Source organism: Biomphalaria glabrata, chromosome 3 (genome assembly GCF_947242115.1).
Source record: "Biomphalaria glabrata chromosome 3, xgBioGlab47.1, whole genome shotgun sequence".
Taxonomy (NCBI): domain Eukaryota; kingdom Metazoa; phylum Mollusca; class Gastropoda; family Planorbidae; genus Biomphalaria; species Biomphalaria glabrata.
Genome location: NC_074713.1, coordinates 34601026 through 34627220, shown reverse-complemented (window position 1 = coordinate 34627220; position 26195 = coordinate 34601026). Strand labels below are relative to the sequence as shown.

General features: G+C 33.9%; 2 protein-coding genes across 5 annotated transcripts; both read right to left on the bottom strand.

Annotated features, from left to right (window-relative positions):
• Positions 1-30: 30 nt before the first annotated feature.
• Positions 31-7053, bottom strand: LOC106057020 (uncharacterized). Its single transcript, XM_013214037.2, has 3 exons — positions 6759-7053; positions 4404-4529; positions 31-223 (listed from the first exon to the last, which is right to left on the bottom strand). Exons 1-3 carry the CDS (start codon positions 6947-6949, stop codon positions 31-33), a joined length of 510 nt encoding a protein of 169 aa, XP_013069491.1. The 5' UTR covers positions 6950-7053.
• A 3306-nt stretch (positions 7054-10359) lies between these two features.
• LOC106057016 (acidic fibroblast growth factor intracellular-binding protein-like) lies at positions 10360-26173 on the bottom strand. Of its 4 annotated transcripts, none has more exons than XM_013214026.2 (11): positions 26065-26173; positions 25390-25506; positions 22532-22730; positions 21962-22088; positions 21577-21677; positions 20803-20936; positions 13068-13176; positions 12891-12960; positions 11838-11924; positions 11368-11465; positions 10360-10566 (listed from the first exon to the last, which is right to left on the bottom strand). In XM_013214026.2, exons 2-11 carry the CDS (start codon positions 25469-25471, stop codon positions 10482-10484), a joined length of 1092 nt encoding a protein of 363 aa, XP_013069480.1. In that variant the 5' UTR covers positions 25472-25506; positions 26065-26173; the 3' UTR covers positions 10360-10481. The 4 variants fall into 4 exon arrangements, with proteins under 4 accessions (XP_013069480.1, XP_055880647.1, XP_013069482.1 ...); XM_056024672.1 differs by having other exon boundaries at positions 25390-25455; XM_013214028.2 differs by lacking the exon at positions 25390-25506 and having other exon boundaries at positions 26065-26148.
• Positions 26174-26195: the final 22 nt, after the last annotated feature.

Here is a 26195-nt window from a genome sequence, read left to right as displayed (position 1 = left end):
ACTGGTAACATGATCGTTTGTAGGAAATGATCAGAACTGAGAATTATACATTTTCCAAGCATCTGTTCTTCCCATAGACATGCAGTGGTCATGAAAAGACTGGACAGGAAGTTGATATCTGTAATACCGGTCTCCTTGATTCCGATAGGGTAAGCGAAGGTCTTGACTCGGCAATGGAGGGAACTTGATCTTGGTACATTGCATTGAGTTCACGGACCTATTTCTAGTGACAGAAAAAGAAAGTGATATAAAAAATGTGTTTAGGGTTTAATAATCTCAGTGTTGCTGTCAAAAAAAAAAAAAAATTGGGGGGGGGGGCCGAAAGGAGAGAAACTATCACCTGAGAGAAGAAAACATTTCAACTGTTTCAGTCGAGATAAACGAAGATGATTATTATATATATAATGCTTCTATAATTACACTCAATAGTAAGGCGCGTTAAGTCCAGTCTTTTCATTAATTGACACCTGCAAGTCTATGGGAGGACGGCACGTTAAAACTAAGAACGGAAATAGGTTAGAGACAGACAAATGACGAGAGAGACCTCTTGTAGAAACGCTTAGGAAAAGAGTTAACAGACTTGTTTTCTTAAGCAGACGACGTAGACTGTTGCCCTACATGGCTATGGCTGCCTGGTCGTGCGGTTTGCGCGCTGGACTATCGTTCGGATTTATCGAGGGTTCAAATCCTGCCCGCTCCCATCCCCCGTCGTCCTGCGGGAGGTTTGGACTAGGAAGTAAACTATCTTCAACTCTGAAGGAACATCCGAAACATGTAAAGCATTTTAAAACATTTTACTTTTTGTACTAAAATATTAGATTTATATAAATATTATATTTCTAAAGAGGCCGGATTACGTGTATTTATATTAGGCCTAATCTGTTGTCGGTGTGTGTATATTCAGTGGCGTCACTAGGCTGGGTGTCACACGGTGCGGTTAGCTCAGGGTGTCACCCCCGTTCCCATTTTAAAAAATCCTTTTTTTTTCCCGTTGGTTTGTTGCGCTGTAATACATATTGTTAATACGTTATTGGATTGTTGAACAACAAAAATTCAGCTCTTTATTACAATTTATCTACAGTTCACTGGGTTTACGTAGTCATGTGAAACTCTGCACACATCCTTAATCTTTGGAATCGAAGATACTGCCATTAATTTATAATTTAATATTGCAACAATGCAACTATAAGTAAATTAAATTATTTTTTCTCGATTTCTAACTTGAAAACGTATTATTAACCTAATGTCTGTAACGATCTCATTTTTAATAAAATTCTGTTTTGTGATAGTTCGTTTGTTCCTTTGTCTCAAAGAGATTTTAATTTTAAAAATCCTTTTTTCACATGAGACGCCATAGATAAACAGATGGTAAGAAACGGTTGAAAGCTTTGTTCAATGATTTAGAGATATTTTGGCATAGCTTTTGTTGCCTTTAGGTCCTTTGTCAGTCCTGGTATTTCTGTTGGAATGTCGCCTTTTGAAAAATCCTCAAATACGCCAATATTTTGAAACTTGACATCTACAGTACTTCGTTGGTTTTTGAACTAAAGAATTTTTCGGTTGGATTGCTCCAAATTTATCTGCTACATCAATGATTGCTTCCAGTAAGACTTGAAGCTCAGATATAAAAAAAAAAAAAACGATTAATGCACATTAGAATGAACCTCTTTTTCTCTTCTTAAATAGTGAGTCCGGCAGCTAGTGATCGCTCGACTGTTGTTTTTTTTTTTTTTCTGAATCACAGTGCTGTTGTTTTTTTTTAGAAGCGCCTTTTAAAGAACATTTTGCGCTAAATTGTAATGCCTTTGTTAAAGAAAAGTCACCACATTGTCAATAGTTTCAAGATATGCTTACTTTTGTGTATCTTCGGCCTTCTTGTACATCTCCCCCCCCCCCCGAAAAATAAAGTAAAGATAGGTAAAGTAAAAGATCTTAAGCTGCACCTCTCGCGGCAATAATTTCAGAACGAAAAAAGTATCTCAATCGTATAAAAAAAAAAAAAAAGTTACAAAGACAGTTTGTGTGGAAACACAAGCTCAAAATCGGCCCCCGAAATGGTCCACCCAGGCAAGGCTTCAATATTTTCAGAAAGAACACCCGAATGAAATTATATCGAAGACAAATGAGAGATAAGAATGGAGAAAGGAGGTTGACAGATCTTGTGTAGTGCCCCAATGGTCCAGCAGATCAAAGGATAGGTGCAAGCGAATGCAAAGTTAGATGTGAACCTGGCCTAACTAGTTCCCCTTTCAGACCTTGTGGTCTATAGGGCAGATGATGTTAAGTTCATCTGTTTTTGTGGCCTACTGTTAACGAGGGTGTCATGTAGCCAGCACAACGACCAACCGCCTTTACTTTTCCTCAACTAATGTCAGGTACCCATTAGAGCTGGGTGGACTCAAAGGCGCCCCAAGAAGTTGAAAATCCCAATCTTCACCAGGATTCGAACCCGGGACCCACGGTTCGGAAGCCAAGCGCTTTACCGCTCAGGTCTAACTTATAATGCATACTAAATAGCTTTTTCTCTTTAAAAAAAAACTGCTTGCATAAGTGATTTAAAAAATTAGATTTTTCGCTTTCAGAAAAAAAAAAAGTAGCCGTTGCATCAGAACTTTGAATGGTCTAAAATATTGTGATGTCGGATTTTCATTATCTTTTATAGTTTACGAGATCTAAACGGGACGGACAGACATTTCACACAAAACTAATAGCGTCTTTTCCCCTTTCGGGGGCCGCTAATTTCTGAAAAAGATTGAGTGAATGTTACACACATCTATTAAATAGCTATTCAGTTGGTTCATAATTGTTCTGTACTCCTCCATGGTTCCGACATTGAAGCTGCATTTTCATATCTTTGAGCTCCACATATAAATTCAAGCTCAACCTTTTCTAGACATTTTAAGATATTAAGTTGATCTCATCAGCTTTTTTGGTCTCCCTTAAAACCGTTGAACTTCTGAATCTAATCAGTGTGTGCTATGTTGAGTGTGCTGTCAAACAAAATATAAAGGTGCTTACAGTCATTCTGACTTAAATTTCTTTTACCCTACGTCGTTTACTAGAACATGTATGAACGTTTGAACATTACAGATGTATCTACAAAACATTTCCACCATCTCATGGGAAGTCTTTATTCAATAAAGACTCGTTGTTAATATAGTCACAACATGTCAAATATTCTGCTTTTATAGAAACAGTCCGTGCATTATATCCTTCCATTGTTTTTCTTCTTTACATCAACCATAGAGCAACGACTTCCTTGTCAATTGTATTTGTAGCCGGATGTCCTTGTTTTCCAATTTTCTAATCCAGATGAATTCTTTAAACGTCTTTTAGTATTCCAATTTTGGAATTAATTTCAAGCACACATCAAATTAAATTACAAATTTCTATTTCATTTCAATACAATTAGTTGAAAATAGTCGACAACAAAATAATATTTTTGTTTATATTAAGTGACTAAATCGTCCCCATTAGGAAGCATCACAACCATTCTTGGCACTAGCCAAGAAGAAAAATCCCCTACAAAATTCCAGGATACTCATTTGACTGACATATTGTAACATTTCCTTCATCTTAGCTACAGCTTCTTTTACAAAAAAAAATGAAATAACATCTTCATCTTCCGAAATCTCAATGGCCACTTATTTACTTTGCAATTCTACAAAATTTACATTAATTCCATGTGAGATTTCAATAATATTTTATGCTTGAAGAATGTCGTCATTTGTTAAACAGTGACTATTTGGTTGGCATCCTGATATTACGGTGCTAGCTACAAATTCAATAGATTCGATTAATACATTTTTAGAATCAAAGCAGTGTTCCTATACAGAGGCAGTTGGTAAACATCTGAAAGTAAGATTTCACGTTTTCCTTGATATATTAAGTATGATAGGCCTATAGTTTAAAACCTTTTGCTAGAAATTCATTAAACAGTTAAAATATGTTTAGTTGAAATGAATAAAAAAAAAAAGTAGATAGATCTATTTATCAATTGTGAAAAGTATGTTCCAATGATTGGCCCCTGTCGTTTATTTTTTTTTAATTGTCAGTTATTACCAAAGTGCATTTTTTACTTGGGTGTCACCCCCCTTACGGGCCGCATCCCCTAGTGACGCCACTGTATATTTAAGAATTCGCCTCTACAAACAGCAACATCTCAAGTCACAGCACAAACAACCTTCTCAACAGAAATTATAACACCTTCCTCAACAATATATATATTTATACTTTACTAATTTTACATTTCTGAAACAGTTTCGTCTATTAGACCGACACCTTCGACATTCATATACTACAAGCCGACCTATCTTGCTATATAGTTACGCCTGCGGTAAAAAGAAAACGTTGCTGAACAACTACTAGATCTCTAGGCCTTAGAATTGACTAAATAGTTGTACCCTGCTCCGAGATAGGAAATGTTTGGTGGATTGTGAGCATCATCAAAATTATACAGCATGGTCCTGGCAGTAGTGCTGATCATTGAGTGCATTCGTATAGCATCTTCCATGTGATGTACTCCAAGTCTGAAATTGAACAAGTCTAGACTAACGTATACATTTTAGAGGCTACAATTATAACATTAATTAAGTAAATTGTTTTTAAAAAAAAAAGCATAACTGAAATATATAAGACTTAGCAATTATCTAAAAAAAAACAAAAACAATGACGCAACAAGGAAATGAAAAAAAAATGCGTTCAAGTGAAATTTGTTCACCTCATGCTTAATAATCTTCCTTAATATTCAAATTATACACATAAAAAGGTGTTCAGTCTACTTAATGATATGCATGACGAATAGCCTCGATTTCGAAAACGATATGGGAGATGGGATATGTTTCTAGTCCTTCATCTCTCCAGCCACCCACCCACTCCCTTCTATACAATTAATCTATACCCTATTTAAATTCTTAAGTATGCTATTCTTTGTGGGTTTACTGCATCAAGATATAATAACGCTCAAATGATACCGACCCCATTTCTTTTCTATTTTTTCTACTTACAAACCATTCGTATACTGCTTTACCTATTATAGGCCTACATCTCATCCACCAAATTTGTGATTGTCATAGAGTTCAGACCAGCAGTGGTTCCTGGACATTTTTTGGCTAGTAGACCCCTTGTCATGTTTTTCAGTATTCTGTAGACCCCCCTGGTTATCTAATATTGCTGAATTGCAATTTTTCTGATTTATGGACATCCATCGTGTATGTGTCTTTTATTATTTCTAACGTATTAAAAGTGAAGACTGAAAAAGTAATAACAACATGCATGGGCGTAGCTGGGTGGTGCAAAATCCTCCCACCGAAAAAATCCTGGCTACGCCTATGACCACTTGTAAGTTGACCTCATTGAATATATGAAACATGTCTGTTAAATAAGCAATGTCTGATTTCAGCGTAATTAAATTTCAATTACAAATATGATCTTTGACATTTAAGAAGTCTGATACAGTATGAAAAAGAAAAAAAAATAAAATAAAGCTTTTCGACAGTCATCATACTTGTGATGAATGTTCTGGTCATTTTCTTTACACATTTGAGCAAGTCAACCTGTATTCGACCGTCTCAACGTGTTGCTTTGAGCAAGTCAACCTGTATTCGACCGTCTCAACGTGTTGCTTTGAGCAAGTCAACCTGTATTCGACCGTCTCAACGTGTTGCTTTGAGCAAGTCAACCTGTATTCGACCGTCTCAACGTGTTGCTTTGGTTAACTGTGGTAATAAAAAATTTAAGATTTTCAAGCAATCAACCACTTTTTCACTATCCACAATGGTACTCGACCATGAAAGGTGCTCCATCTGTTGCCCTGACATTATAGTTAAAGGGGGGTGTTTTTTCTTTAAATTAGGCCTAGTTCTTCAGAACATTAAATATTGATTATCAGTTTTCGCTTAAAAAAAAAAAAAAGTTTTTCGTGGATCTCTTTATCCATAAAAAAAAAAAAACCATTCGCCAATGAAAAATGTTTATTACCAGGGAAGTTTGACCCATCGTTAGGCCTTTGCATTGTTTTGTTGCTTAGAAGAATTCTTTAATATTATTAGATGTAGGTTTTTTTTACAAATCATTTTTTGGTCTATTGTGTGATGTTTTCCAAATTTCATAATATGTAAAAGATACTTTATGATACTTGCAAACCATTATTTCTCTTTTAAATCCAAAACATCTTTTGATGTCTGTATTATATAAGATAAGAAGAAAGCAAAGATTTTGTCCACTGTAGGTCTTTCCTCAACTTTATCACTGATTGTTCATTCGAAGAATAGGATTAAAATTTAAATAAATTTTTATTTGTATAAGATAATTGTTAATTACATTATTTTAAGATTTTAATTAAAGTCACGACCTTCTTAAATCGAGATCCACTCTCATAGACCCCCATTTACATCTCATAGACCCCCAATTCCTTTTTTCACTTTCGTAGACCCCTTGGAAGTCGTCGTAGACCCCTTGGGGTCCATATAGACCACTTTGGGAATCACTGGTTTAGACAGTCAAGAAACTCTAGAAACAATAGAAGTCACTCCCTCCACCTGCTGGAATGAAAGCCATCTTTCGGCCTGAAAGGGTTCCTAGCTGATTATAAATTCGTTCCCTGTAGGCTAATAAAAGTGTCAGTTTTTATCTAAGAAGTAATCAATCGAGTCCGAGGCCAAAGAGTGTAAGGATTACACAATACTTAAAACGTACAGCCCTACTTTAGAGTAGTAACGTGCAATCATTTATTCCATATGAGGAGGCCTAGGTCCTACCTTTGTAGATCATAGACAGTCAACTTCGCTAAGTCAATACCATTGATTGCGTTCCGTCTGAAGCATTCAGCGTATTTGGAGAATCCAATATCACAGATGTAACGATAGACATCTAACGTTGTCCACATGGTGGTCATAGACCAGACACTAGGCAAGTCTTCACTCAACGCTGCTTGACTCTTAGTTGACATTGGTGCACAGGAAGGTAGAATAAATTAGTTGGAATACATCTAGCTTCTAGATCTATATCCCTGTAGCTATATTTATGTATGACCCATTGAGAGAAGGTGCTTTCGTGTGAAATATTATGGAAATATCCGGTAATCACTAAACAATAAAAGACAATACAATGCTGACAGTCAATTTTTTGTTTCTTTCTTTCCTTCTTTTGGTCCTCGTTTCTAAAGAGATTGGAAGTAATGTCACAATCTCAGATGGAAATTGCGATGTTTGAATTTTATTTATAATGACCTTCTAAATGTTGATTTTGCAACCTAAATGCCATAAAAACAAACAAACAAAAAAAAACAGTTCATCGTCGGCCCATGTGTGTCATCATCTGTCCCTTGACTTTCGTCTTCCTTGACTGAAGTCTTGCATTTGCCTGCTCCAGGGAAAGCCTACCCGGATCCAAGCATCAAGATAAATGGACATGATAAAAATGCAGTGGACAGATTCACCTATCTTGGCATCTTGGCAGCACACTCTCCAGAAACGGAAAGATCGATAATGAAATCAACCTGCGTATCGCCAAGGCCAGCGCACCTTACGGCAGACTGTCTAAAAATGTCTGGAACAGACGAGGTATCACCACAAATACAAAACTAGGGGTCTATCGAGCTGTCATCCTCCCTACATTGCTCTATGCTCCAGAAACGTGGACAGTGTACAGAAAACATGCAAAGAAACCGAATCACTTCCACGTGACATGTCTAAGAAAATATTGAATGTCAAATGGAAAGAAAAAGTACCAGATATTGAAGTCCTTCAAAAAGCGGGTCTGCAAAGCATCCGCACAATCTTGATGCAGCCCCAGCTGCAGAATGGAAGACAGCCGCAACCCTAAATTACTCCTGTATGGCCAATTAAGGGAAGGAAAGCGCTCACAAGGCGGACAAAGAAAACGCTTTAGGGACACCCTTAAAGCTTCTCTGAAAACGTTCAGCATTAACCCGCCACCAGTATCGGTATTTAGAAGAAATCCTTTCCTTTAGTAAAGGATCTAGATTCTAGAGAGCTTCGAAACTTTTAAAGTGCTCTAGAATAGATTTCAGACAGCTATATTGATAATTGTATATATTATATTCATCTCTAAAATATCATCTCTAAAATCGGCCTTTTTAGTTACAGCAGATTATTCCAACTTAAGGAGAAGCTTTGTATCCCGGTGATTTATCTAAGTGCATCCATTATCTATCGAGACCCAAGTCATACATGTTCAGCCTTGTACATTTTCTACAGTTTGAATTTCAAAGAACAGAAAAACTTTTCATTAGATGGTTGGCAAACAATGCGCTCCTTCTCCCACACACATGCCCCACATCAGCTGCACAGAAGGCATCCAATGAACATCTTTGAACTCGCCAATATTTTGAGTTTTGAACTAGGCTGTTACTTGGTCGTTCAGCTAAAATATTTTAAATTTTTAAAAAAGTTTCCTTTCTCATACACATTCCTAATGGATGCACGGTCAACCTATCTCCACCCTCTCCCCTTATCTACACAACACTGCAGGGTGTTAAGGGGTGTGTGCTTCTATGGTGATGGAGCGTAGTGAGTTAGATTTTGTTTAAAATACCATTTCATGATATTAGTAAAGTCTACTACATTTATTTCATTTCATCTCAAGTTGATTTTGTCTTAATTAATTGAATGTAATGTATATGTATGCATGTATGTATGTCCGACATAGAAATCAAAACCGTTTGACCAATCTTGATAAAACTTGGCATGGGCTAAATGTTCTTTAGATCATGGCCGAGACTGTAGTGTATATTTAATGTCCCTCCCACAACCGAAAGTCACCAAAAATTATTAACAAAATATCCATATTCGAGGTTCGATACCCGACTCGGGAAGAGTTGTGTTTACTGAGCGCCTAAAGGCAGCACGGAAAACCTACTCCTAGATACCCCCTCCCCCCACTGGTCCACAAATGAGATTGGACCAAAGCGCTCTGGGCATGCTATAAGCATGAAAGTAGCGCTATATAAAAAGATATAATTTATATTTAAGAACAAATTTTTTTAACGAATCGGGTATTGGCCTATAAATCTATCTCTGTGTTTCTTTAAGTTCTATAGAATGCTAGTAAGGGAGAATATAGAAAGCAACTATTTCGTTTGATTTAATGATTTTTTTTCAGTTTTAGATTTATACAAATCAGACAACCACATTAGCATACTGTTTTTATAAGCTATATTTTCTTTCTTTCTCTCAAAGCAATTACTTTCCTCTTTTGCAATTTCCTCCTTACCTTCACCTTTCCCTTAGTCTGTGGGACAGTTGGAGCAGCAAAAAAGATTTGTCAACTGTCTTTCTTCATTCCTCTGTCTTTTGCCTTAGAACCTCTTTTAATAGCAGGCCTGTTATGTCTTACCATCGCTTTCTCTGTCTGCCTCTTCTTCTTTTTCCTGGTACTGTTCCCTGAAAGAAGGTCTTTGCAAGCCCTGAAGACCTTGTGATTGGCCATAGAGTTTTAGTTTCCATTTTTTACAATAGTTAGCCAGTCATCTTGGGGTCCAATTGCTGTAGTAACACTAGGACTAATCAATTATTTTACTTATTTAAATATCGAAAAACTGTATTTATTTCTGCTAGAGTAAATTTTTTTATTTGGTATGATGAAAATCAGTATGATGTATATTTACTGCAGTTGATTTATGTTGGTAATGATTTGAATCAAGGTATTAACAAAAGTAAACCACAAATTTAACTCAGTCCTCATATTAATTTGGGTCCTCATTACAAAACACACAAACTAACCAATTGAGGAGCACCAGATAGGAAAATGTGATAAAAAGATGGTTAGTGCCACACCTTAAATTCAAGGTATTTACAAAAGTGTGGTTTATACTTCTTGAGTGCGCATGAACATTCTTATTTAGTGTTATCCCTAATAGTTCTATGGCTACAGGTAGCCAAATAAACATTGGATAAATGGTTTCAAAACTGAAGCTACACATTGACCATCTGAAAATCTTGCTCTAGTGAAGCAACGGATGTTTTTTAATTTCTTCTCCTCAGAATTAAATCATTTCTACTAGAACTCTAGTACAAGAAGGCCTATAAGTTTATAAAAAGGACTAACTTCATTTGCAACAGTACAAATGACTCAGTTTCCATTGTATTAGTACAATAACTCAGTACTTACTGTCACTTGTAACAGTGACAACATTTTTCTTCAAGCACTATATGACCTGAAAATGTGTGTTGATCTGAAAGTGTTTTAAGTCTTTTCTATTCTAAAGAGTCAGCTTTTGCTATCAGTTGAACACTTTTAGTTGAGAGACTAAGTATCAAAAGTTATTATCCCTGATATAATCACTATTTACAATGTTGGGATGAAACTGTCAATACTGCAAGAAAACAACACTCTTACTATACAAAATCAAAATTTAATTCTTCATAAATAATCCTAGTAATGTCAAGAAAACTTTGTACAAATATATTACAATTAGAATGGGCTCACTATATCTGCAGCCAGCCAGGTGATGAAGACATTTATGTTTTTGGATACATTTGTAGAACAAGTGGATTGAATGTAGACATGAAACGTTCCCAGATTTTTACCAACTTGGGAGATGTCCTGAAAAGAAAAAAAAATTCACTGTATTATAGTAAAGTTAATTTTTCTACCTTTGTGTTACACAGCATATCTGTAATATGTTAGGCTATTTTTATCTATTGCAATATACAGATCAGAACTATTTACTGTGGTGCTGTCTAACAAAGCTTGTCACTTGGTGTAGGTCAATGCCAAAAATAATCAAAATGAAATAGGGTTTCAGAAAATGTCACAATTTAATTTTGACATCTTCACCATAAAAGAAATGAATTTGTTAATTTTGTAAATATGAACTAAGCCTACATGTGTACTACAATATGCAATGCTGCTGACGTCAATTAATTGCTTCAGTGACAGAAGTAACAAAGTAGAAAGTGTCTAGAACAAATTGACATTGTAACAACCCACATCATGCATGCAACCTTTCATGATCGCTATCAAAGCCAGTGCAGATAAATCTAAAATTTCAAAGAACAGATAGTATTACAATAAGAAGCACAACTCAGTATTTGTTGTTTCTATTATTGTTTTATATATATATATATATATATATATATATATATATATATATATATATATATATATCCTTTTAAATGAGGTAATGTTATCCATTAGAAATAATAAAATGAAGTTTAAAATGAACTTAGTAATTTTTTTCCCCAAAGATATAAATAAACAGTCAAATTTCTAGAAAAATCATAAGAGCACTTATTCAAATACATGCCCACATTCCTAAGCCAATGATGAATAAGCAGGCTAATAAAAGGAGTTGAAAACAAACAAAACAAAACATGAAGGCAACTTAGTGGAATAAAATATTACCTGAAAAGATCCAACTGCAAGGCTGTATCTTTGAAAGCATTCAGAAAGTGGTAAGCATCACTCTTGCTCCATGACATCTGAACCCAAGGTTCTATTAGCTAATGGAGTGAAGTTCAGAACAATTTTATATAGAGAGAATTGATTTTCATAATGCTAAATCCACATATGTAAATCAGAATATAAATGTCACATCAGAAAAACAAATATTTAATACAATGAAATGAATTCAAGCTTCAAAGAAAGAGGAAAACACTAAAAAACAAATGAGATCTTTCAGCTATACTGTACTTTTTCCAATGATGTCTATAGGCCTCTATTGTGTATATAAAACAACAAAGTACAAATAATTATACTAAATAAAGAAATACAAACTTATTTTATTGCATACATTTTAAAGATACTTTTAAAAAATTTGTATGCAGCTAATTGCTTTGAAAAACAATGTTTCAATCTATTGGGTTATGACATACCTTTTCAAAAACATCTATGAAAATATCCCTAGATTCTTTACTGTGATTGAGACCACTGGCAATGTTGATAATTGCCTTTGACACAGACTACAAGAAATAGAAATATTGTAAGTCAGGAATAATAATCAAGTTACATTAAAAGTTAGCAGAGTTGTTAATAAGGGACATTACTTCAGAATCATTTCAAAACATAGTCAGTGAAATGATTCGATGCTTGAACCAGAAAGTGGTGGGACAGAAATGGACTTAAATTAATTATGATTAGACAAGGTGATTAGGACATAGAGTATTTGGTTGCCAATCCAAAAAAAATTAAGGATAAGATTCTTATTTAACAGTTCAAAATAGGAGAGAGGTGTCTTAATCACAAAGCTATAAGACTTAACACAACAGTTAGGTTAAGGAAATGAAATGATACTGCTAATAATGAAAATAACTTAAACTTTATGTTTTGAATTTGTAATAATGCAGCTGACCTTGAATGAAACTCTTCATTTTTTATTTAAACACTAGCCAGATAAAACCTGTGGCCTGCAAGCCTTAGTTAGGATATTACTGATCTAGTGGATTGAATTTATATCTAGATATGTCAAACATGGCAAATGTTCATTTCACTTCTTTTTGTTATGAAAATGAAAGTAGAGTGAGAAAATGGGTTTACCCTTTTAGTGACATATTTATATGATAAAATATAAATACTGTGAAAATGGGTTTACCCGACTTGTTAAAAAAATAAATTCTTTAATATAGATCAATTTTAGTATTTTCTTTCACTTTTAGGCCCCCCCAGTTGTGGGGTGACATTAAACATTCACTAAGGTCATTGCTATGATCTAAGAAACATTTATGCCAAGTTTTATCAAAATTGGTCTAACGGTTTTGATTTCTATGCAGGACATACATACCTATACCTTTCTTTCTGCTTTATATATTAGATAAAATACATTTATTAATAATAATTAAATGTAAACAAAAATATTTGCCAAGGTTTTTTTTTTAAACTATTGATATGTGCCCAAAACAAAGTAAAATAAAGCAGCTCAAAGCACTTACTCTGAAATTATTGTCCATTTCTGTCAGCACTTTTTCACGCACTGTTGGTTGAAGAACTCGTAACATTAAACTGAAAAGTTTTCAACATTTTGAAGTCCATTTTATATACAAGTCAAGCCTTCAACAAAAATAACTATTATTACTTAAAACAAAAGTCTGTTTAGGTTTTTATGTCACCTGCGATGCTCTTCAGCATACTCCCTCTCCATGAGAACTTTAACTTCTCTCAAATCCATGAGAAAATCTCTGTCCATATCTACATCCATATCTTCATGGTTTTGACAATCTGAATAGATACAAACATATTCATTAATATTAGATGTACATTTTTTAAAAATCTGAATATTTAGTGTTAACAAATTTAGATGCTGTCAAGAGAAAGGAGGCATAAAAAAAATTAAGATTCTATGTTTCTCCAAAATTAATAGATTATACAGGTTAGTGATATGTTCCTCTACACCGCCAAAATGTTACCCATATGCAGCAGCAGGTCATAGTACACCTACATTTTTGTGTTGCTATAGAAACAATTCAATTTAAATTGATGTTTATATATGAGCCAGAGCAAAATGAATGATAACAGCTGAGCCAATGGAAAAGTTTAGACCTTCAACACAAAATCTAAATTAAAGTGTCACAGATGCCATTATAGAATTATTTGTACATTTCACATTTAAAAGAAATATAAACCCTTGACTGAGCCTCAGGAATTACCCCACAAATTTAGACCCTTGACAGCACCTCAGGTTTTACCCAAGACGTGATTATGATGTTGCAAATCTATTGGTTGATTTGAAATTAAACAAAGACATTTTTTTAAAGAGTTAGCGCCAGAGAATTGGCGAGAGTAGAGAGAACGCCAGTCGATAAAATATTTTCATAGTGGTCAGTCGGTCTTCTAAGAGCTCTGTTTTAAAAGCCTTTGTGATATTTTGTGTTGATTGATCTATAATTTGTACATAAGCTGTACTTACGTTTCATAATTAAATAAAGTTCCAGAGTTGTGTTTTTACAAAGAATCTCTTATTTGCATTCCTAGATCGTCATTTATTCAACTATTTAATTCAAGTAAAATCCCCGGCTTCACAACACATGGTGACATCTTGCATCATGCATGTTGTGACATATTTGGCACTCTCCGACAAATAAAAGTTTATGGACAACTTTTAACGAAATTTATTCAAGATCTAGGACCAATTTCTAAACTCTTCAAAGGAACTTCATTCTTATTTAACGGAGGACAGAATTTCTGTGTTTAACAGGTCAGTTGGTTATCGATAATTCTTTTATAAAGATTTTCGTTAGAGTTACGTCTAACTCACGAAATCTATTAATATAGATCTATGTAATTGGCAAAAGGAATAAGACCAATATACATAATAACTGGCATTATAAAAAAGACCAGTAAAGCAAATAACTGGCAATATAAAAGACCAGTAAAGCAAATAACTGGCATTATAGTCATTATAAAGAAGACCAGTAAATAATCATTTGTCTGGCACAAAGTAAACAGAAGACCAGATTTAACCAACTGTTAAACCAGTAAGAAAGTACTCGGCTCAATAGATCTATATATTCAATCATACGACTCCAGTAACTACAAGTCTACTGTCAAGAATTTATTAGCAAATTGAGGCTTCAAGAACTTTGTCATTATATTATTATTATATCTGAGATAAAGCCAAAATCCAGATATTGAACATTTTGCTCCAATACAAGAAACTAACAAAAAAATTAAATATGGCTTCCGGTTCTAGAACACAACGATTCTTCGAACTGATAGAATTAGCCAAAGAAAAGCAAATTTCAAAGCCAGACCAGTGGGCAGAGAAACAAGAAAAGAAAGAATATCAAGAGCGAGAATCTGAAAAACGCATGCAATTAGAAGAAAAAAAATTACAAGACGCCGAAAAACAAAGGCAAGAAGCTGAAAAACAAAGGCAAGACGCTGAAAAACAAAGGCAAGACGCCGAAAAACAAAGGCAAGACGCCGAAAAACAAAGGCAACATGAAAAAGAAAAAATGGAATTCGAAAAACAAAAAAAAGAAAATAAAGAAAGCATTCCAACTCAAGGTCACTCAAATATGTTTGACAAATACAGATTAATGAACAAAATATCGGCTTTCAACGAAAACATTGACAATATGGACTCGTATCTCATAAGATTTGAAGAAATAGCTACAACATCCGGTCTACCTGAAGCACATTGGTCGAGCTCACTCCTCACCCTCTTGACTGGCAAAGCTGTCAACATTTGCTCACAACTGTCAATCAATGAACGCAGCACTTACTTTGATATCAAGGAAGCTCTACTGCGCCAATACGGAGCAACTTCAGCCAACTATAGAAAGAAATTCTATAATGAAAGGCCACAGCAAAATGATGATCCTCAAATTTTTGTAGCTAATATGTCAATGTGGTTTGATAGATGGGTATCCATGGCCAAAATAGAAGAAAGTTACCAAGCTCTTCGTCAACATATTATTATCGACAACATTACCCATGCTCACTCGGAAGATATTCAATCCTACATTATAGAGAGAAATCCTACTGATATCCAGACATTAACCAAGATCATCAGACAATATAGAGCAGCCTATCCAAACAAGTCAGTCAAACCATCTGTTGAAGAAAATTTTGTCTGTTTTGCTCAAGACAAAAATGCAGGATATAAGTCAGATGACAAAATCAAATGCAACAAATGTCATAAACTAGGGCATTTCACGTCTCAATGCCGCAGCAGAACCACAGAATGTTCATATTGCCATAAAAAGGGTCACCAAACTCATGAATGTTGGAAAAAACAGGCAGTCTCCAAAAATCAAAATTTTGATAGACCCACATCACCAACTCAAAGATACAGCAATAGAGAGCAATACAATCTCAACAAAGCACCTGGAAATAATAAACCAGATAACAAACCTCGCTACAGAAGTCATTCACAGGACTCCAAACCACAATATATGCCAAACAGAAGCTCATATAACAGAAGCTATTACAATGAGCATTCAACTATGACAGTCATTGCAAAGTCCAATGGTCTCAAATTTTATCCAGGCTTTGTAGGAGACAAGAAGGTGGAAGTTCTTCGTGACACTGGAAGCACGTCCACATTAGTACATGAACGCTTCGTACACGCAAACCGTTTCACAGGCAACCACGTCCATGCCACTGCCTTCAACGGAACTGTCAGCAAGTTACCTGAAGCCATCATTTATGTTACTACACCATTCTTCAGTGGTCAAACAAAAGCATTAGTAACACCCAATCTACCAGTGGACCTAATCATTGGAAACATAGAAGGAGTTAAAGAATGCACTCCTCAAGAACTTACTGAATGGACAAATGCCATAGAGCAAGGTCAAAAATGTTTGGCAGTAATGACAAGATCCATGTCCAGACAACAAGAACATTTGGCACCTGAACAAGTTAGCCAAAATAATCACATGGCTACCTCAGTTACTCAAGTTATGCAGAATGCAACAGAACCAGTTACTAGTCCAGTAGCCAGCAACAATCAAGAACATTCAACATGGACACCCCCAGTTACATCAAGCCCATCCCTACCGGTCATAAGTCCACCTCCAATTCCCGAATGTCCATTGTTGAACTTTGAAGAACAAGACTACATGCCCAGAGTCTCTAACAATGATACAAGAACTCTAACTGGTCAAACTGAAGTCCATCAAGACAAGTCATATTTCACACATGATGACTTCAAAGAAGAACAGAAACGAGATCCAACATTGCAAATACTTTATCAGAAGGCTCAAGCAAACAAACAGCTGAATCTACCAAATAAACCATATTTTCAAGATGGCCTCCTGGTGAAGAATGCCATGCATAAAGACAATACCATTCAGCAAATAATAGTGCCACAGAAATACAGGAAAGAAATACTGGCAACAGGACATAACATTCCACACGCCAGCCATATGGGTGTAGTCAAAACTAAAGCCAGAATCCTCAAAGAATTTTATTGGCCAAGTATCATTAAAGACGTCAAGAAATACGTGAAGTCATGTCATATTTACCAAGTCAAAGGACCTAAGAACAACAAATCACAGGCACCTATTCAAGATATGGAATTGACAGACAAGCCATTCCAAAAAGTCTCAGTTGATTTGATTGGTCCCATGCCAGTAGCTTCAGCAAGAAACCATCGATATGTCCTGACATTGATTGACACATGTACAAGATGGACAGAAGCAGTACCTCTAGTCAACATTACAGCGCTTGACATCACCAGAGCTTTGTCAGAGATATTTTCCAGAATTGGTTTCCCAGAAGTTATCCTCTCTGACAGAGGCACACAGTTCACAGCTGACATTACCAAAGACTTCATGAACATGTACCACATCAAGATGAAGTTCACAACGCCCTACCATCCCCAAAGCAACGGGCTTTGCGAACGATTCAACGGTACTTTGAAGAGGTGCATTTCAAAAATAGCACACGACAATCCGCAGAATTGGGACTTATTGCTACCAGCAGCTCTGTTTGCATACAGAGAAAGTCCTCAAGAAACCACAGGATTCTCACCTTTCGAGATGGTTTATGGCGCCAACCCACGAGGACCGATGGCAATCCTCAAAGAAGCTATTATTCGCCAAAACTCAATCTCATCAGAAACCAAGACAGCGTTTCAACATGTGCAAGATACTAGAAACATAGTCATATCTGCATGTGAAAAAGCAAATGAAGCCACAGCCATAGCAAACTCCAATACCAGAATGAGAGTCAATAGAAACAGAACACTGAAACAATTTGAACCAGGAGATCAAGTATGTCTGCTACTACCAGACAAAAGCAACAGACTATTCATCAAATGGCAAGGTCCATTCTCCATACTCAGAAAGATAACAGATGTTGACTATGAGATAGACATACACAACAAAAAGAAAATCTATCAAGTCAACATGTTACAAAAATATAACACAATAACAGAAGGTACCACAAGCCCAGAACAAAATGAAAGAGCCATATCATGTCTTGCAGTCATACCAGAAGAAGATGAAAATGACACGTCTGAATTTGACGACATCAATATGCCACAAACAACTACCAAACAAACTGAATTTCGGCAAGACATCAAACTCAATTCAATGACACCGCAAAAGCAGAAAGAACTGACTACCATTCTCAAAGAAAATTCAGACATATTTACAGATGTTCCAGGCAAAACGTCAATTGCGGAACACAATATAATACTTACTGATTCCAAGCCTACAAAAGCAAGACCTTATCCATTACCAGTACACTACAGAGACTTTCTTAAACAAGAAATTAACCAACTATTAGAGCAAGGAATCATTGAACATTCCAACTCTCCATATGCTGCACCAATAGTTCTTGTCAAACGGAAGCAAACGACAACTCCTAGAATGTGTGTCGACTTCAGACAGTTGAATAAAATAACCCAACTTGACTCATATCCTATGCCAAATCCTGAAGGTCTTATGACCAAATTTTCAGAGGCAAAGTTCTTCACCAAAATAGACCTGTCCAGAGGATATTACCAAATACCAGTCAGACAAGAATGCAAACAGTTTACGGCATTCACCACAGCTTATGGACTATTCCATTTCAACTTCATGCCATTTGGTCTAGTCAACGCCAGCAGCACCTTTAATAGAGCCATTCACAGCATACTAGGCAATCGCTCTGACACAGTGTCATATATAGATGACATTTGCATATTCCATAAGACATGGAACGAACATATCAAAGGACTACAAGAAGTTTTCAGCATACTGAAACAACATGGTTTTACCATAAAGCCTAGTAAGGTAGAACTAGCCATGTCAGAAATATCCTTCCTGGGTTATAGAGTCAGCTACAATTCGCTGAGACCACAAGAGAACATTATTCAACGCATACTAGACATCAAAGTCCCTACCAGTAAAAAGCAAGTGAGAAGTATTTTGGGTCTGTGTAATTTCTACAGACATTTCATACCAGGTTACACAGCACTCATAGCTCCATTGATTGAACTCACTAAGAAAGGACAACCAACGAAGATTCCATGGTCTACAAAGTTACATACCACTATTGAGAACATTAAAGCTGAATTCTCAAGAGACACTATTCTCAAACTTCCGAATCCAGAGAAGCAATTTTACCTCGCCACAGATGCTTCATCTTCAGCTATAGGTGCATGCATAATGCAGAAATATGCAGACACTTCACAGAAATGCCAAGAGACTTTGCACCCAGTATTTTTCATCAGCAGGAAGTTGTCAACAGCTGAAACCAGATACTCAACCATCGAACGTGAATGTCTATCCATTGTATGGGCCATAGCCAAGTTCTCCAGATATCTACTAGGTGCTCATTTCACACTCCTAACTGATCATGCACCACTAGCATTTCTGAACTCAAAGAAGTTAGCGAACAGTCGTTTAACTCGTTGGAGTCTACAACTCACAGACTACCAATTTGAGGTCAAGACAATTCCTGGACGTGAGAATGTCTTCGCTGACACACTTTCCAGATGTATTTAATTCTTTACATAATTGTGTATATATTTTTCTTCCACAGGTGTAGTATATCAGTTTTGTATTGTCATATTTTAATTTCATCATAAAGCACCATGAAGAGAAGTAACTTATTCAATTCAAGATTTAATTTATTCAAGTATTATGCTTTATACAACTTTTGATATTGTTCATGACAAGCATTGTCTCATTTTCATAACCACTTGAATAGTGAAACAGGTGTTCAAAGTCATCAATAATTTTATTCTCATATACCTGACACTGCATTTACATTTTTTTTTTATTGTTATCTCCAAGTTGACTTTATTTTTCAGAGCATTGTAATATGTTACCTCAACCATTTTTCTATAATTTCATGTATGGTACTTTGTGTATATTTAAATATTTTTAATACATATGAGCATTTCTATTACCATACAAATGCTAAATGGAGGGGGGGGGGGGGTAATATGTCACAGATGCCATTATAGAATTATTTGTACATTTCACATTTAAAAGAAATATAAACCCTTGACTGAGCCTCAGGAATTACCCCACAAATTTAGACCCTTGACAGCACCTCAGGTTTTACCCAAGACGTGATTATGATGTTGCAAATCTATTGGTTGATTTGAAATTAAACAAAGACATTTTTTTAAAGAGTTAGCGCCAGAGAATTGGCGAGAGTAGAGAGAACGCCAGTCGATAAAATATTTTCATAGTGGTCAGTCGGTCTTCTAAGAGCTCTGTTTTAAAAGCCTTTGTGATATTTTGTGTTGATTGATCTATAATTTGTACATAAGCTGTACTTACGTTTCATAATTAAATAAAGTTCCAGAGTTGTGTTTTTACAAAGAATCTCTTATTTGCATTCCTAGATTGTCATTTATTCAACTATTTTAATTCAAGTAAAATCCCCGGCTTCACAACACATCGTGACATCTTGCATCATGCATGTTGTGACATAAAGCATAAGAAAATGATATTGGCAATAACATTATTTCAAAACAAAGCATTGAATGAAACTTGCTCTAAAGAGTCTGCTGATCAATAGTAAAATATATATTGTAAGGGTTCTCTACTGTGCAGTTTTATCAAGAAGATAATCTACAAATAAAAAAGTTGTTTATAAGACAAAAACTGATGATGCTTCTGGTTTAGTCGAGTCTTAGATCACAAAACATGAATAACTGTATTCAAATGAAGCTCTACCAAAACAAACACAAAATGAAAGATACTCTTCTGAAATAGAAAATATATAGAAATCTATGTGCTACTAAAGAAAGTCTGATAAATTTGTTTTATTCTGTTTTCTTGCAGGCAGAGAAAATTGTATAATTCCTGCCTACATCAAGAATATTTTATTTAATGTAAAATTTAAAAACATATCTGTAGCTCAAAGCTAAATGCTGATTACACTACAAACACAATTTACCTTCAGAGCTATAGGACCAGTTTGATATCATATGATTGGCACACACAGCAAAGTCTTCAAAAGTTAAATAATTTAATTTCTTTTTACCAGTTTCAAATCTGTTATTTGTGATAAAAACTATAGCAGCATATGCTCTGAAAATAAACAAAAAATAGTGAAATTTAATCATATTCCTTTTTAATGACATAAAAAATGTATACATTTGCTTCTTTCTTGAAAAACGATAGATGCACCTAAAAGCTTGATTGATGTATACTATTTTGGCTTTAAAAGTCAGAGTTGAATATACTCTGGTTGTATAATCCAATTCTCCAACATTGATTGTTAAGAGGTTCTTAAAGAAATGATATTCCAAAAAATGAAAACTATTATCATTGTTCTATTTTTGTCTTGCCCAATGATTAGAACATTTTTTCTCCTCCTACTTGTACCTTTTTAATATAATGTTCTAGAATTACTTTCTTTTACAAAATGCATAGTCGTAAGTGGTCTTAATATACAAAAAGTATTATAAACATGTAAAATATATTAAATTATCTAGATGCTTCTTTTAACTGTTAACTTAGCTTTAGATAACTATGTAATTAACTTTACAAACTATAATTACCAGTAAAACAAAGCAAAAAAAAAAAAAAATTTAAATTTTTCATAAATGTCAGAAAACAAATATGCATAGATCATAGTAATGATATTTAAATGAACATAAGAAGATTTTAAAAAATTCAAAATGAAAATTCTTGACTTCAAATTAAAAAGCACTATACAATAACTTACTTGGCCAGATCTTCTTTAAGACAAAAATGTGTCTGAATGTTATCAACTAACCGTCCACTCATTTCTTCAACAGTTTTAAAAACTCTTTTAGCATTGTCAAACTGCAATGTTTAAAAAACTTCAATTTAAATTTAAAAAAAAAGGATTTTACTACAAAAAAAAAATTAATACATGTGAAATCAATGTATGCTTACAAACATTATTCTGAACAATTAAATATCATAGTTTTCACCACTAAGTTTTATTAAAATAAAGTAAAAAAAATATTTAAACAAAAAATAACCAGGATTGTGAAAACTACATTACATATTCTAATTTTAGAAATATATAGATACTACTACATTCCTATTTCAACCTTATAACAAAAATTATCATTTGTTATTACCTGACGCCTACAACTTCTAAGAGGGACTCCAGTTTCTTCACTTAGGTCATCAAGATCTTTTCTGCTTCTTGAGTTCAATTTTCGACCAAATATTTCTCTTATGACAGATGCATCAAAGCTGTAATATCTGAATCAGATATTCATTTTGAAGCAAATAATTGAAATGTTTACATACTGAACATTATAAAAAAAAATAATTAAAAATACCAGTACTAGATAGTAGTATAATAAGTAATGTAACCAAAGACACATTGTGAATCAGCCACAGAAAAAAAATGACCACAAGATTCAAGCTTCTATGTTGTACCAATAGGTTTCATTAAGACACTGGCCTCAGAAAATTTAATAAAACCTCATGGGAATCTGATATGGAGATCATTGCTGTAGAACTAGTTCACTGACCCAATCTAAATCAGTATTTTTAACTGTAAATTGATTTATGCTTAAAAAATAATAATTCATACATATTCAAAAAGCAGCATTTTTTTCAAAAGAATAACTCAATTTGAACTTAGCACAAATAATATTTTTAATTAAAAAAAGAATTGCAATCTATATTAACAGCCTTACTTCTGTATCAACATATCAATCGTTTCTGTGTCAAATTGATAAACTAGCTGATGGCTGAGGCGAGTTGGTGTTTTCAACATCTCTTCCAGTCCAGCAAATATTCTGTAGTGGTCAATGACATCAGTGTATAAATCTTCAAATGTAGCACCATAAGTCTTGAGGGGAACCTTACTCTGCTGGGACTTTGCTGCTTCCTGAGCTACAATAACAATTATTGATTAAAAGTTTTAATTAATTAATAAAATGAAAATGATGCATGCATTTGGTTTCAAACATAGAAAGGGTTCAGTAGCTGGGTGGGAGACTGCTTGACTTTCAGCTTGAGTTCCAAACTGAATGGTCTTGAATTTATAGCTAGGTGATGGCTGGGATATTCAATTCAATTCAGCACTCCTTTATAAGCCAAGTTACTAAACATCAAGCACTCCTTTATAAGCCAATGTACTGCAGGAATTGCTCTGAAGAATGAAAATGTCTGGCTCTCATTCTGTTGTTTACTCCAATAGCATATCTATCAATTAAAGACAGTGCTTCTGATAGAGAAATAGACTAAGATGGAACTTGAAGAAAATGTTATGCATTATGTTCCACTCAAATGTTTGTGGGAATGATAAGCTACTGAGAAAAGCTGCTTCATATGAGAAATGGGATAAGCTCTGCTTAAAAGAGATCTAGATTTAATAGTTTTTTGTTATTTTTTCAATAGAATTTTGATTTACTAACATGTTCATCAAATAAATTACAAGTCTAGTTTTTTAAGTTTACATTTTCTTAGCGTTTTTTTTTTGTATTCCACAATAAGGATTTGTCTTCTTTTTTGTCCTACTATGGAAATTCTGGTGTCTATTGTTGGTGTTAAGTTCTTGGTATGAGTGATGATGCATATAAGTATTTGTATCATTGAAATGATACATAGAAATGACACATAGGTTTGTTAAAGTTACACACTGAAATTCACACAGTGATGCAATTTGAGATTTAATGTTTATAGAATCACAATCAAATCTCAAATCAATTAACAACTGTAAATCCAAATATTAAAACATATAAACTAAATGAATGATAAATTGGTAAAACTCTAGTAAAATTAACTGAAAGGCCAGGATTAACATTTAACTGACTGACTGATGTTGATACATTCTAGAAGCCACAGGGTGACTTCTGAATGTTTTTTAATAGGTTCCTTCATGTTAGCCAGTTGGACTTATTTACTCATGGACCACCCCAGTCTAATAATAGATATTAGGTTGTCACAAACCAAGTTTGTTTATATAATGGTAGGGCTAAATTTTGGCAAGGTTCACTTGACCCCAGTTGCTGAGAGGTTGACTGTAGTTTTTATGAGAGTAAGTGAAGAGGTTGGAAGTGCTTGTTTGCTGTGTGGGACTAGTTTTGTTTTTGGAATTGCTTTATGTGCTCATAAAATGAGTATTAAAGTGATACAACAAATTGATTTTTATTTTTTGTTACAATGAGCTAAGACTTACAAAACTTCAATAATTCATTGTCTAAATTTAACTTTTGCCTTGAACGCTGGTGGTCTAATGAGTGTCTAATATATTCAGTCTAATAATACTAACATCTTTCATTAAATACTTTGTAAGCCTAGCTTTTAACATTCAATTTGTCTTGTTTTATCTCTTTTAATGTGCTCCTATGGGTTTGAATTTGCCTGGTAAGCCTCAGTGGTTTTTGGCTTTTTTTCTCAACATAAAATAATTTATAGAATAGGTAAAAAAGTTCAGATATGTAATAAAAATGCATACAAATAGAATAAGTAATAAGTAGACTTTTCTTAGCTTTAATGGCAAATTTTTAAAATGTACTCTTTCATTATATAAGCTATAACAACTGATTAGAACATTATTATATTGATTTTGTATTTAAGAAGATAACAACACAAATATTTCAAAATAAGAGTAGCAATTAAGAATTTATCAATTACTTTAACTGAATTTTTCTGTCGCATGTAGACAGTTTCACCCGCTCACTGTTTTGGTGTCTTTTAATTTCTCATTTAGTCTACTTAAAAGAAACTCTAAACAATATTGGTTAAATCTTTTTTTTAATGAATTTTTAAAATATTTTCTTTTTCCGTACTCAGTTTAAAATTAATGAAAAAAATTTTTGTTTGAATAATTTATTTGATTTACTATACATTGCAATAGGAGGCTGTCTAATGCAGAAATGAAATGGTGTACAACATCCTGTTTTATTATGTGAGTAGAAAACTGAAAGCCGTGGAGTTGAAATATACCACCATTGAAAAGGAAGGACTAGCCATTGTATTATACCTTTGTAGCCCATTCACTTTCCTTCAAAATAAAATCAAATATGTTAAAGATTATTTAATAAAATAAAAAAGTTATAGTTGTTTTAGTAACTCTACCCCCTTTGAAAATTTGTGTTCGTTCCGGAAAACTCCATTTTTTCGATCAAAAAAATTTGCACTGAAAGAGTTAAAGGTATTTTAACAATACCACAGAATTGTAGGCTCTATCATGAATGTGAAATACCAGATTAAAATTTAATGTATAGTCTCTAAATATCTTTTTAAAAAAAAAGACATTATATTATCTACTTTGCCTGATGCAGAAATTAAATAGTCATTATAATCATTGTCATTCTTATAACTTACAGACTGCCTAGCTAGCCAAAGTAGGAAATGGAGAATCATTTTGTACTTTGCCTTAAAACAGCCAATATAATCCAACATTCTAAAGATAGAATGTCAAGGATTGCAACATGGAAAATAGATAATCTAGAATCTAGATCTATTAGTATACATATATTAATATATACAATATAAATATAGTATTATTACTATTATATACTCTTACTGGTTCAATTGATTTTACCTGTGTGCCCTTTGAGCCATAGATCATAAATATCTGTACTTATAACACAATTATTTCCTACAAAAACTTCAACAACATTCATTTTTTTTTTAAATACTTTAAAATAGTTTTCAAATGCTTTAAGAGTATAAATTATAAAACTTGATTCTACTATTCTAGTCTAGACGGGGAGTTCACTAGAGTTAGTAGAGTAGAGAAGAGAAGATCTAATAAATCTAATCATAACTAGATCTAGAACAGAAATCTTTAAGTTTAATCTAGTCAATCTAGATTTAGACTATCTAGTATAATCTAGATTTAAGATTATTTTTCTAGATTTAAATCTAGACATCTAGACTATTAATTATCTAATAAATAATGGACAGATTCTATTATAATTATAATTAGAATAGAAGAGTAGAGTCTAGGCCTAGGGCAAGCCTAGGCAGAACTACTTAGATCTAGATCTAGTACTACTAGTAACTAGACTAGAGAGTCGTCTAGTAGAGTACTAGAGTCTAGACTAGATCACTAGAATACTAGACATAACTTATATTTAACTAGAGGTATATTATATACTATATAATATTTAATGACAGTTCCCTGGGCGGCTAGAGCCTTTAAAAATCATCACTGATAGATTAGATCTAGTACAAGATCTAGACTAGATTTGACTAGATCTATCATTTAATCTACCTAATGTAATCTAGAGTTTAGACTCTAGAGCACAGAGGGGGCTAGACTAGAGACTAGTAGAGTCTAGATCTATTATTATTATTTATAAATTCTATGGGTTTTGCACTGGAGTAGCATCCCTTGAAGGAAAC

Coding starts and splice junctions, on each gene's coding strand:
- LOC106057020 (XM_013214037.2), bottom strand. CDS start 6,949: ATGTCAACTAAGAGTCAAGCAGCGTTGAGTGAAGACTTGCCTAGTGTC. Junction 4,530..6,758: donor ACTGTCTATGATCTACAAAG/GTAGGACCTAGG, acceptor GTTCAATTTCAG/ACTTGGAGTACATCACATGG. Junction 224..4,403: donor ATTTCCTATCTCGGAGCAGG/GTACAACTATTT, acceptor TTCTGTCACTAG/AAATAGGTCCGTGAACTCAA.
- LOC106057016 (XM_013214026.2), bottom strand. CDS start 25,471: ATGAATGTTGTTGAAGTTTTTGTAGGAAATAATTGTGTTATAAGTACA. Junction 12,961..13,067: donor TATGCTGAAGAGCATCGCAG/GTGACATAAAAA, acceptor AAAACTTTTCAG/TTTAATGTTACGAGTTCTTC. Junction 10,567..11,367: donor TTGCAGTTGGATCTTTTCAG/GTAATATTTTAT, acceptor TTTTCTTTTCAG/GACATCTCCCAAGTTGGTAA.